Here is a 13229-nt window from a genome sequence, read left to right as displayed (position 1 = left end):
ACAATACAGCTATTGTTAACTTCATGGATGCCAGGGGTGAGCGTTCCTCTCAATCTTCAAGACTGCCGAAAAAAGAGAATCCAGCTTTTCAGAGGGAACTTCAGCATCATCTTAGACATCCAACACGTTTTAAGGAGCCCCAGATAATGGAAACCCATCAGCTGCCCTCTACATTTGTCCTGCCCGTGGCATTGCAATACCAGCACCCAGTGTTACAGCTTGAGGTGACCATTGCTTACTTTGGATCTCAGTGGATTTTCATGTTGGGTGATGTGAGGACTGAAAGACTTTTTTTTTCCTGCAGGAATTGAAGGATGCAGTGAAAAGATGCCTGGATCACTTTCAGGAACACTCATGTCCCTCAGTTTCTTTTCCAATAAATTGGTCACCAAAGCTGCCTGTTGACACAGTGGCAGACACCATGATCGAAGCAGTTTTAAATTTTGCCAGGGCATATCCTAAGAAGAAGAGAGAAGTGCAGTTTGTCATTTGCCCAGGCGACCGTGCTGCCTATGAGGTAACCAATTTGTTCTTAACTACCCATAAGGAAGACAGAAAACTCTAAAAGTATTTCCATAGATGACTAAAAATGATGATAGTCTGTTCTGTACTAACAACGATTGTGAGCAGCAGGTCCCTTTGTGAAACTGTTACTCTCATTAACAGATATTCAGTCTTTGCAAATACTTTTGTATGGAGCTCTGAAGGCAGGACACCATCAACATATATGAGCTAACATAATAGAAGCTTTTCAAGTAGACAGGCAGGAGAATAGTCTGGATCTTAAAACTGAGTAAGGATGCATCAGCATTAAAATGCAAGTAATGAACACCTTTATCTTATGTGGTAGCATGACATAGGCCACAACCACAAGGAGTTGGTAAAGGTGCCACTCAGTGTGTAAGGTGTGTTACCTTAGGAGATGCAGAAGAACAGGAATGTATTTGATATTGTCAGGAATAACATTTTGGGAAAAGCTGACAAATGCCAGTGTTAACAATTTCAGAATCAGGGGTGGGGGTGTAAGCTGCTTGTCTAACAGAGTTTTGAAGATACTAATTGCATATTTGATCACAGATTGCAAACTGCTCCTAAACTTTTTATCTTTCAAGGTTGTCCTGAGAAAATTTTATTCAGCAAAATACAAACTGGAAAACAGAAGTGATCCTTTGGGTAAGTAATGAACAAAATGGGCATTTCCAGTAAATGAGTACTCCCAATTTGAAAATCTGTAATCACAGAATTCCCTTTAAAATAGGGAACTATTTTACACATTTACATATGTGTCTTGGGGAGAGGAGGAAGCAAAAACTCACGAGCACTTTGTATTTTTACATTTATAGGAATGGAACTGCGCAGACCCTTTTAAGACTTAAAATCCGTTGTCATTGCCTAATTTGTTGGAATAATTTAGTGAAAGGCAGATAAATTCTCCATATGTGTGTGTGTATCCTGGAAACCTTACCTCCTTATAGCTAATCTCTTTTTTGAGCATACCAGAAGAGTAGTGTGTTTCTTGCACTGTACAGCTGGGATTACAAGTAGGAATTTTTGTCAGCCCTTGAAAGCTGCTCACTCTTTCAATGCACTTGTATTAAAAAATACATATCTTCCAGGTACAGAGTCAGGCAGTCAGACTGCAAAAGAGCCTGCAAGCAGTGAACCCGTGATTGAACTTAAAGGGTGCACGCCCACAGCACTGGGAGCAGCAGAATCATGGCTCCAACAAGTAATGAAAATTCAGGAAGGTTCCCATGCTGTTATTAAAAACAACTACATTTTTTGCCTTGGTAAAGAGGAGTTTGCAGAACTCTCTCGACATCAGCCTTCCAGTGTATGTGTGTCAGAAGAAGTGAGAGATGGACGAGCAAAACTGGAACTTCAGGGCCCTCCTGATGTTTTGATTGATGTAGTGCTCGCAGCTGAAGAATTACTGCTTCGTGTACAAGAGAAGACTGTTGCTGAGCAAGAGAAACTGCTCTACTCAATGTGTATGTAAAGTAAATAGTGCCTAAACCCTAATTAAGTGCCTAAACAAGGCTAAGTATGAAGCAACATATATCTCTGTATTGCTGAGAGTGGGCAGACATGCATTTAGTTCACACACACATACTGAGTATTGCTTTAATTACTGATATCCCTGTACTTTCACCATGTGAGCCCCTGGAAGACCATTTGTTAGCTGTGGTCACTCACTTGGCAGTATTCCCAGTAGGGCACAGTTTATACAGGGGCTGGTCATGATGTATATCCAGCTGTAGTGGAGCTCCCTCCAGGATACCTTCACTCTAAAGCCTGGCCACTGGAGATTTACATTTACACACACCTTTGCTGAGCTCTTGCTGGCTACAGCTGGACCACTGTTGCAGGGCTCAGCAGTAGACTTGTTCTGCAGAGCTGTCATGAACAATTGATACAACTAATGGCATTACAGAAAGTTACTGAGTGATCAATTTTAATTTGTGTTTTGATAATCATTCAATATAGATACCTTTATATGAAAGCTCAGCTGTGAAGAGGTGTCATGGAGATCATAAATTGCTTTTCTTTATTTTCTTCTCTCCTAGTTTCTTTATAATAAATGCAGAAAAATAGAATACATTGACATACAATTTTGTATGTATATACTAGTCCTTCTCAATATTAGCCTCTGACAGTACTTCAGAGAACATTTAACATTCTTTGTTCCTAATTAAACCACCAGCTAAAGTAGCGGATCTGCCTCCCTTGCCTTTGCTTCAGGCATTACAATATATGAAAATTTTACTCCCTTATTCTTATCCAGGCCAAGCAGAAGCAGGCCAGCTTTCAGAAGGAGACTTTCACATGACAAGTACCACTGACTACATCCCGATTTCACCAGTAGACTGCCACCTCCAGGAGTTTAAAGACAGACAGAAAGAGTTTGAAAAAGCTGGACTTCATGTTCTCAGGGTAAAGAGGATATTAATGGAGAAACTGTATCTCAGCTCATATATTTGAACTAACATATTTCATGTAAGCGTAAAAAATTCAGATTAACTATTTCAATGCATTGCTTTTTAAAATTAAGATCAAATCAACCTCCTCAAACAGATCGAGTCTTTAATCCGAATTAATAGTATTTTAAATGTAATGCAAATAGTCACTCAAAAAGTGATTAAATTCTGAGAACTCTTTTTAATTGTACTGTATGTTCTCCCTCATACTTCATGCTTCAAATGCCCCTTTATAGAACTCTAGAGAAATATGAGATTGGTAGGGTAAATTAAGTACAATATTCCAGGACACTAATTCAGTGTCTATTTTCTTCTTGTGAGCTTGACACTAAAAACGTGCCAGAGCTCTGATCTGATTATGTGTTAAAGCTGGAATCATACTTGGGTATCACTGCTTTACTGAACAGGAGGTGGACTTAATCTCTTCAGCACAACTCAAGTACTGAAAGTCAGTACACCAGGAAATATTCCCAGTGATTTCAATGGGGGAGGCATGGGCTAGTGGTATGATTCTTTTTTTTGGATCAGTTGCACACTGCAGATACTTTGTCCATTATGTGGTCAATGCTTATAGGCTAAAGCAAAGGCTAAAGCATTGAAGAACATAGCCTGAATAAAAGCACTTATGGATTTCATAATTAGTCTCCATCTGCTTATGCTAAGCTGTTATTTATTTTACAGATTGAAAAGATACATAATCCACTTCTATATGCTGCATTCCAACAAATGATAAAAAAAGTAGATGGTAGCTTCAGAACAACTCAAAAATTGTACCAGAGTGTTCCTCCTGAGTTCTGTTGCTCAGTTTGCCAAACTGGATTTCACAGGATGTATTCTTCACCAGAAGGTAATAACTTGCTTTGGCACCTATAATCAAAATGAACAGTGACTGAATACTAAACTCAGGTTAAAATTAGAAAAAATGGCATTCCTCAACAAGAACTGTTTTTACTTGTATTTAGATTTGTATGAGCTTACTTTATTGTATACAGTAAGGTTTCCTGATACTGTAGAGCCAGCAAGGCTCTAGGAAGATAAGCCTGAATTCAAGGTAGCCCAAACACTAGACAGAATTACATGTAATTCCATGTGCAAGTTTTATTTTGTTGCATCCCTGTAAAGAAAGTCAGTGTCCTTATGTAGCTGCTGCAAACATGCAATTCAGCAGCCTGGTGCTCTAAAGCATGTTCAAGGGCATCACAGAACACTGAGGCTGGAAGGGGCTTCTGAGGGTCATGCAGCCCAGGCCCCTGCTCAGATCAGGTGTGGTCAGAGACAGCAGATGATTTCATTGCTTGGGCTTCCATTTGGAGTAAAGTACACTTGGAGGAAGGTTGTGAATCTATGAAATATTGTAGCAGACAGATGCTTTCAGAAGGGTAAAGAAAAAGCATTCAGTGCTTCATCCTGCAGGAAGTGAAGTGTGTGATATTTTGCATGTCAATTGCAGAATGGGATTTCAAGCAATAAACTGTTCAAAAAGTGGAGATTTGCCTTTGTCTGTGTAATGTACATGGACACTTCCAAACTTTAAAAGCAGTAAGAGGATGGTCTAATTTCTTTGCACTTTTCCATTTGATACTGTAACAGCACTTCATGTGACATTTTTCATATAAATATCAAAGCTTTTTTTGTAGTTTACATTATCAAGATCTTGCTGCCTTTTATTGTTTATCAGAGTCCCTTGTACATGATGACTGAAGTGTGAGTCATATATTTATTTTATATAAATCCTTTAGACCTTGATGATTCAATCACTGCATTAAGAGATAAATCTGAACAGTTAGTACTGGAGTAGCAGTTAACTGGAATGGCCATCAGCTGTCATTGCTCATGGTTTCAGCGGGAAGTCAGTGCAAGCATCAGAGCCACTCCATGAAAATTAACTTCCAAAAGGATGGCACACATTGAGCAGTCACATCACTTGTAACCCAGAATCAAGCAGCAGTCTCTTGGAACTCCCACCCTGAAAGAATCAGCTGCTAAATGCTTTCTCTTCTGAAAATTTTTCTTTCTCTTTCCAGAACAAAAATACGGAGCTGGCATCTACTTTACAACAAACCCAAGGTACCTGACCAAGGATAAAGCTACAGGGGAAATGGATTCTAAAATGTACGTGTTTGAGGCTGATGTAGTAACTGGCAAATACACTACAGGCCAGCCATCTTGTATTATGCCACCAGCCCTGGATGGGAATGCCTTTACATTTTATGACAGTTTAGTAGATAACTTGAACTATCCTGAGACCTTTGTCATTTTCAATGGTTTTGCAGCCCTTCCACAGTATTTGCTGACTTGTTCCCCACTGTAGCTCCTGGAGGAAACAAGCAGGATCCTCAGTGGGAATAGAGCAGAACTGTAGCTATGGTAAAGACCCTCTGAGAACAAAGTCTAGCGCTTAGATTTAAGGGGATGCTCTGCTTAGTAGTGTGCTATGGTCAGAGTGCTTCCTGAAAAGTTCTCTGAAATATTTGTGAACAAAAGAGTAAGTTAACATCTTAAAGAGATAAGGACAAAATTACCTGTGAATGGAAGCAGAAAACATTCCAAAACACAGTGTAACATTTAACATTAACATTTAACATACCTGATCATTTACTTTATCCCTTAACGTGATCTCAGCTTGTGACTGACTATATGCTTGATGTTTGTGTAGGCTGTCATTCTTCCACTGCGTTTTCTTAATCTGACATATTGCATATTTCAGGGAAGCACAATAATTCTTGGTTGTGCCTTTTCAGTCTTAAGTTTTCTTTTGACTTAAGATAGGAGAATGTAGCAGATGAGAGCTGTTTTCTGCTTAGGGACATGCTATTATATACATTTATGACAAACATGAGGCAATACTTCATAATTTCTTACAATGGTTGCTGTACATTTTTATTAGTTACTTCAAGCACTGTAGATGCACATATTCAAAATAAAAAGTATGAATGTCACTATCTGTTAACTTGTATTTTTCTGTAGTCTTAAGAATGTGATTTGTACTGTACATGAGCTTCAGATTTCTCAGCAGCATTCAATCTCTTTGGAAGGTTACAAAATAGTAGAGAACTGGTTCAAGCTACAGCTTGAAATTATTTTTCAATTAATCTACCTTTACCAACATCTTTTAAAGATTACATTGTCAGCCTTGTAGCCAGGAATCCCCACACTGCTTCTGCAATGACCTGAAGGAAATACACGGAAAAGCCCAAGAGCTGTTACAGTAATTCCAGTGTAAAAGGTGATTCAGTCCAGCACTTGGGTACCTGGAAACTTCCTCTAGTAAAGCCTGCTGATGGCGAACAGTCTGATCTCTAAAACACAGATGAAATTAGCATTTAATAAAACTTTTCAAAATGATTTGTTAATGGATTCCCAGGATGCTTGTACTGTACCTGCAACTCCTGAGCTAGCAGTTGTAGTGCTAGGAACCATTCACAAGTCCAAAAGAAATTAAGTTATAAAAGTTTAATTCTGAATTCCGAGGTTACAAGTGGAAATATTTTTTAACCATTGCAAAATAAACTTTTAGATTAATATATTATTATTTTGGGTTTTTTAAAAATTATTTTTAAGATTAGCTATGCTTGCTGTTTCAAAGATGGTTTTGTAGTGTGAGTCTCTAACACAAGAGTTTTGTTCTCAAGTCCAAAGGTTGCTCTTAGAAATTATGCTGCAATTCTGAAAACAGAATTAGTCTATTCCTATTTTAACTATTCCATTAAAGTAATCAACTGTTTTCCATTTCTGTCCCCTTGTTCCTCATATTTCTTGATTCACACATTACTGCCATAAAAACACAGAGTTGTAGATTTAAGATTTGTTAGCACTGAACAAAGGTAAGTTCTTATGTCAGCATGCTCCAAGAGATATTTTTAAAGGGGTTTCATGGCAGGAATTAGTTTTTCTTCTATTTTCTTTTTTGAAAAAACTCAGTAATAAGTTTCTGAACTACAGCATCACTTTCCAGAACACCGAAAGGAATGTTATTTTTGGCACAATGTAACATCTTGCTCCTAGTGGGAATGGAGAACAGTTTTCATAACTCAGTATTAATTAAATACTGTAACACAAGTATTGGTAACTATGTATTCCATTATTAACCTTTTTATTAACTATGTAGTCTCCCTTAACTGTATGTGAAAAGGTCCGTAGTCAGTTTAATAGAAAAAACAAATTCTAGAGAAAGCTTTTAACATCTTACTCTTGTGCTCAATACAGGCTTTCTCTTCCCTCCATAGTTAAGGATTGATTCAGTGTTACTGAATATTTATCTTTCATTTTATTATAGCGTGATTTTTCCTGACGTATAATTTCTGTTTCACCAGTGTTCTCCACATGTAGTGATATGCTATATATTCTAGATATATATATATAGCTTTTTTTAAAAACTGGTAATGTAAGAGGTTGTATATAATTATTTTCATCTGGTCCTCAAAAAGAATAATTTTGTGTACAGAAACTAGAAAATAAACCCAGCACAAACTAGATGTACCAAGTAGTACATATTAAAATAATTACCACAGTAATTGAAAATTCCTGATCTTAGTCCTACCATAATCAGTTAACCAGAGGCTATTCCACAGCCTCTGGGATTTCTCTGTTGTCCACAATAAGGGTATGAATAATTCCTTCCTTTCGTTTCCCACTACTGACAGCCTTAATGCAACAGCTGTGGTCAGCAACAGTGAAGTGAGTTTCAGTCCCATCTTCCACAAATTCACCCTGGGAGAAAGGAGACAAGAATAAAAACAGACATTTGATATTTTAATAAATGAAAAGCTCGAATGCATCAATGTCAAGATCACCTGCAGTTGCCACAGTTACAGAAGCTTCAGGTACCTGTGACAAGGACTGCCTGAAAGCTGAACAAAGCTGCTGAATTTCAGGCTGGGCTCTGTCAAGGTGCCCAGTTAAAGACTGGTGGGTATCAGATGACAATGAAAATGTCACACAATCAGAAGTGGTAAGGTTGGAGTTTGTGAATCAATACTACTGATTCATGTCAGTAAACAAAACCAGAAAAGGCAGCACCCTGCCAAGTTGTGCTGCACAGCCAGTAGGTGCCACACAAACCTGTGCTCAAGTGGCAGTGAAAGGTGAAGTATTCAGGTTGCCTTCTACGGCAGAGTCCTGAATCAAGCACAACAGTTGTGTATCTTGGATACACATCTCCTGCTGCAGTTCTGAAATTTCCTATTATAGATTATCCCAGGTATGGCTGTGTTTTTGTCATGATGTTTGTGACAGCAGAACTAATGGGCGCTGCTCTAATGGAAGCACAGTTTGGCACTAAACCTGCACTCACAGCTTGCAAGGACACCTCGGAGTGCTTTCAATACATTGTAGAAAACGCTGAGCCATCAGGAGCAGAAGTCCTGACTTACTGGAAGAGGAGGCTTCTTCCACTGATTACTAAGCAAACATTTGGTGAATCTTTTCATCCTGCTCTCAGGTATAGCAGAACTGTTGATTTTACCATTTGTACTCATCCAGGGGCTTCCTTGTGGCAGCAGTAAAAACTTTGACGCCCTCTGGTGAGAAAGCACATCCTTCAAGGATGGGGAAGCCTACCTGGTGTGCATATTGAAAATCATCAAAAAACAGAAAGACACCAAACAGATTAAACCACCCAGCTGTCAGCCTGCTCTGAAAATTAATGCAGATGTGATCAAGATAGAAGATTTGATTTGTTCCAATGAGGCTCTTAAGCCCTAAGTATTAGGAACATCTCAAAATGGCAAAAAGCATGAGTCATAACAGACTACATGTGTTCAACTTTCAGTGACAACTATTACAAGCAGGTTTGGATGCAGTGGCTCTACGCTCTGCATCAAACTCAAATCCTTCCCAATCACCACAAAGTTTTCTCCCTAACAACCTTGCACAACTGACTCAAATTTCTTCTGTTTGTCAGAAAAGGGCAAAGAAAAGCATCATTTATCCTTAAACAAGCAGATGTTTGACATATGAACTGAAATACTGCCCATTATAAAATTCAGTGAAGGTCATTTGGAACAGACCAGGAGCATCCTGGCTGCCTTGGCCTCTTTGGTAAAGGGAGATAGTGCACCCCTCTAAAGCTTATTCTGCCAAGCTTTGCTTATGTATCCATAGCCTGGGAAGAGCCTTTGGAAAGGATCACATACCGCTGTTTCCATTTTTTGACCGTTGCACCACACATCCATAGTGTCCTTTTCTGTGAAGGAAAAGAAAAACAAGGTAGAAAGAACAAGGTTGTTGTATTTTGGGGGTTTTTTTTGTCCCTACAAACAAGGATATAGATATTTTAAAAATCCATTGTTGAATTTTAATTTCAATTCCCAAAAGAAGTTCCTAAGTAGCTGTAGTACCTGAGCTACAGGGCTTGTTCTCATGTTGGAGAGAGAGGAGTATGTGTCATCAACTTTTGCTTTGAAGATACATTTTTACCCCTCCCTAGCCCTGGCTATTAACACTGTGTTGTTTTGAATAGTGCCAGAAATACTCTGACAGTCTTAAATGAAAATATTAAAAGACAGAAAAATGAAGTAATTTCTGCTAATTATTTGAGTGCTGGTTATTCAATAAAGCTCTAACTCTTTTTCCAGGTCAAATTAATTCAAAAGCAGCATTATTTCACATCCATCAAACTGTCTGTATTCTTAATATTTTGAAAGCACCAAGTACCACTTTAAATATCAATCTTAGGGGTTTTTTGAACTTGAAACAATATTCTTTTACTTCTCTCAGCACATCCTCCTTAAATTATTTTGCTGTAGAATTCCCTTTACTGACACTGTCATTGACACAACATCAGCAGAGAGCTTAACCCTGCTTGCCTTTCCAGTAAGCATAGGGAGATTAAAATTCTATGAAGACTTAACTGTTTCTGTCTAAAACTGTCTTTCTTCATTGCTCCCCTTCATCTTAGGGCAGTTCATTTTGTCCTGAGGTTTAAGAAGAAATCATAGTCTGAAATCTCTCATCTCCAGCTCTAACCATACAGCAGTGCCCAAGTGGAAGTTTTCCCACTAGATGCCATGGACAAATTCCTCAAGGGATCGCTTCCTCCCACCTGCTTGTAATGTAACTGGGAAATGGAGGGCAGAAGAGAAGCAATGTATTGCCTTACTACTAAGAAAGTGGAAGAACATCATTGGAAGGTTTTAGTTTAATTTTGTAGATAAGAAGCGATGCAGAAAAAAGGATGCTCATCAATCTATCGAAAATATGGAATAACATTGTTGCACTTCAGATAAAGACTTCTTGACCATGGCTGATGATTTTTGGTAGGAAAGCCTGGTTACCTGCTGAAAATTTGATCACAATGCAGGTAAAATTTCTGTAACAGGCTTCACCTGGAGAACTGCCTTGCCAGGGCAGCTCTATGGATGCAGCAGCAGTAATGCTTCCCAACTTTTTTTTTCTCCCAAATCTAGACCACACTGCTGTAGACTCACACATGTATAACAAGACCATTACTTTTCAGACTGTCTTTGGCATCTCATTCCAAACTTCCACATCCCCCAGGATTTTATGCTGCATCAGAGCTACCTACCGAACTGTGCTTTCTCTTAATTACCAGTTTTTAAATGCACACAAGTTCATTCAAAGGCAGCAACATGTAGTCACTCAATGTTTACTTACCTAGGACAATTCTATAGTCTGTCCCTCCCAAGTTCAATATCCAAGTATTGGTTGTTTTTAACCTGTTTTCTATATACTGCTTGAGACTCTTTCCATTGATCTCCAAAGTATATTCATATGCAAAGCCACTGACTGCATCAATGTTAATAGCAGCTTTGGTTTTAGTAGCTCCAACAGTGAATGTTTCTTTACCCACTAATTTAAACATCCATTCTCTTCTTATTTCTTCCTGAAGAAAAAAACCAAAGACAGTGGGTATTAATTGAAAAACCTGAGTGCATGTTTTAATATTAAAAAATAGAACTGGAACTCAGGAGACAGCTCAGTACTGAACTACTATTTGGGAATGAATGCATACATGGTGCTTTGTATGCACAGAGTGCCTCTGCCCAAGGACAGTAAAGCACTTCATGAATACTCACACCTTAACTGGAACTGAAAAAAAGAATGATGCATTTTATTAAACTAGGTAATTAACTGAATGTACCTCACTCGCATTTATTAGCCTTTTGTTTGTTGTGATGTGTGTTGCATGGAAGTGCACTTATATAATCTGTATCACAGTGAATTTTGAGCACATAGCAATTTCACCTTTCCATCAACATAGACAACACGCTTTCCTGAAGTGGTCCCATGTTCAAATTCAATCTTATGAACACCATCACTTAAAGCTACTTCCCAAACAGCCACCAAATCTGTCATCTTCTCTAAGTGGCTGTACCGAGACCTAAGGAGAAACCAACAAAGTAAATTAATTGGCATTGAAAGTTCAAGTCCCAGTCTCTGCAGTTCAAAGCTTTACTGCTTCTTCTGTGCTTGTATTTGCACTTTTTGCAAATACAAAATGAGACTTGAAAGAATAAGCTTACAGAACTGCTTATATTTTCATGTTTTTCAGACATTCAAATATGACAAAACATCACAAAATATAAACAGTTAAACAGACTCATTTTGACAAACAGTACAAAGACACAGCTACCCATCTAACCTCTAAAACTCCAATTTCAGGTGACAATAGGTAACAAAATTATATTTAGTTTTAAGATACTCCTGGACAGTTCTGCTATTTCTTGGTAGGCATTAAAATATACTATTTGATTGGTCTCAAAGAAAGTGTTTCAGCTTTTTAGACTTGAAAAAATAGTATGACCAGTTTAGCTATTTGTCGTGTTAACAGATTTGTCTCTAATCTCATAAACACTACCTACATCATTCGGATACGCAACTGTGCACACGCAGACACAGGGGAATGGATCTGGCAAGATATCCTTTTATTCAAGTAACTTTAAAGTTTAGATGACCACTGGAACTGTGGATATCTTTCCAAATCTGCTCATATCACAGTTCTGATTTTTTTACCTTATTTCATCGTCACAGACAGTAATCTCCTCACTGGATGCCATAGAAACCAAAAGAGCTTTAATCCAATTAGCAGCAAGAAAAAATAGAAAAGCAGAATAGTAGGAGAGAAGTGCTGAAGTCTAAAGTTTCATCATTTTCTCCAGCTAAGATAAAGGACATTTTTAAAAGCATCATTAACTAACATGCAGTGCTGTTGTATATATGATAAAATAAAAACACTTAAAATACAACTATCTTTCTCTAAGACAGAAAGGCAAGTGTATTTTAAAAATATTTAAATTAAATAATATTTAAATAATTTAAAAAATATTGTATTTTATAAAACCAAATAAGTGCTAGTAAAGTTTGTCCTACCTTTACTAGCTCCTCATAACTTTACTGGATGGAAAAATGGGCTGCCTGATTTGCAAGACAGAGGTTAGAAATTAACAGCTTGACCAAAGCAGGAACCCAATCCAGAGCTGCACATCTCAGTCCCAAACCATAATGAATGTGAGACTGGAAGAGCACAGGCAATAATTTCACCTCCTCCCTTTTCTAAACCACTGTAGCAGCTTTCAACAAGCACATTAGTAAATTTGACCTGGCAATTCAGTCACAAAATCTATGTGTGCCACAAGGAACTAATTTCTTACTTAAGAGGATTTTAGACCACGACGGTGTTTTACAACCACCAGTTTTTAATGTATTATTTTCACTCATTATTTCATCATGATCTGTCATGTCTGTACCTATCAATAAACAAACAGATAATAACACGTGCTAATAAATTAGGACGTTGTTTTGCCGCTCCTGAAGTTTCTGGTTCCTGCGAAGGCGGCATCCCTGGGCACACGGTGGGAGTCAGGCAGGGAATATTTCCCTCCTCTGCTCCAGGGAGCAGGCTCGGCACAGACTCGTGTGTTCCCGGCAGGGATCAGCACAAGGGGAGGCCTCGGGAGATGCCCGAAGAGGTGTCCCGGACAGCCCAGAGCCCTCATCACGCCGGGCAGGCCGCAACCCTGCGGCGTGGGCTTTCGGCATCATTTAGGATCAATGCTGAAAGGGCTAGGAACCATCCCAGAACACCCAAAATCCTTTTTTAAATTTTTCCCCTCAAATCATGGTAAGGAAGCGATACACATTTATTTTACACCAAGCCCGAACGCAGACTCTAGCCAGGGGTGTTTGCTGAGGCCAGCGATCCCCCCGCATCCCAAGGGAAAGTCGGGCGCTCCCCATGAGGGAGCGGGCGCGGCGCCTGCGGCCCCCGCTCCGAACCAGGGACACACGGCA

General features: G+C 38.7%; 2 protein-coding genes across 2 annotated transcripts in view; one reads left to right on the top strand and one right to left on the bottom strand.

Annotated features, from left to right (window-relative positions):
* The window catches only part of PARP9 (poly(ADP-ribose) polymerase family member 9), an 8927-nt gene extending 3320 nt beyond the window's left edge, over positions 1-5607 (top strand). The window contains 7 exon segments of the mRNA XM_005416019.2: positions 1-224; positions 305-517; positions 1113-1173; positions 1617-1991; positions 2786-2934; positions 3660-3825; positions 5003-5607. Of these exon segments, the coding sequence (XP_005416076.1) occupies positions 1-224; positions 305-517; positions 1113-1173; positions 1617-1991; positions 2786-2934; positions 3660-3825; positions 5003-5289 (1475 nt within the window). The 3' untranslated portion in view covers positions 5290-5607.
* A 225-nt stretch (positions 5608-5832) lies between these two features.
* On the bottom strand, positions 5833-12147 carry FAIM (Fas apoptotic inhibitory molecule). Its single transcript, XM_005415750.3, has 5 exons — positions 11952-12147; positions 11184-11319; positions 10593-10821; positions 9113-9162; positions 5833-7688 (listed from the first exon to the last, which is right to left on the bottom strand). Exons 1-5 carry the CDS (start codon positions 11993-11995, stop codon positions 7539-7541), a joined length of 609 nt encoding a protein of 202 aa, XP_005415807.1. The 5' UTR covers positions 11996-12147; the 3' UTR covers positions 5833-7538.
* Positions 12148-13229: the final 1082 nt, after the last annotated feature.

This window comes from Geospiza fortis, unplaced genomic scaffold (genome assembly GCF_000277835.1).
Source record: "Geospiza fortis unplaced genomic scaffold, GeoFor_1.0 scaffold112, whole genome shotgun sequence".
Lineage (NCBI taxonomy): Eukaryota > Metazoa > Chordata > Aves > Passeriformes > Thraupidae > Geospiza > Geospiza fortis.
Note: the sequence above shows the minus strand (reverse complement) of the source record. Positions and strands in the feature narration are given on the sequence as shown.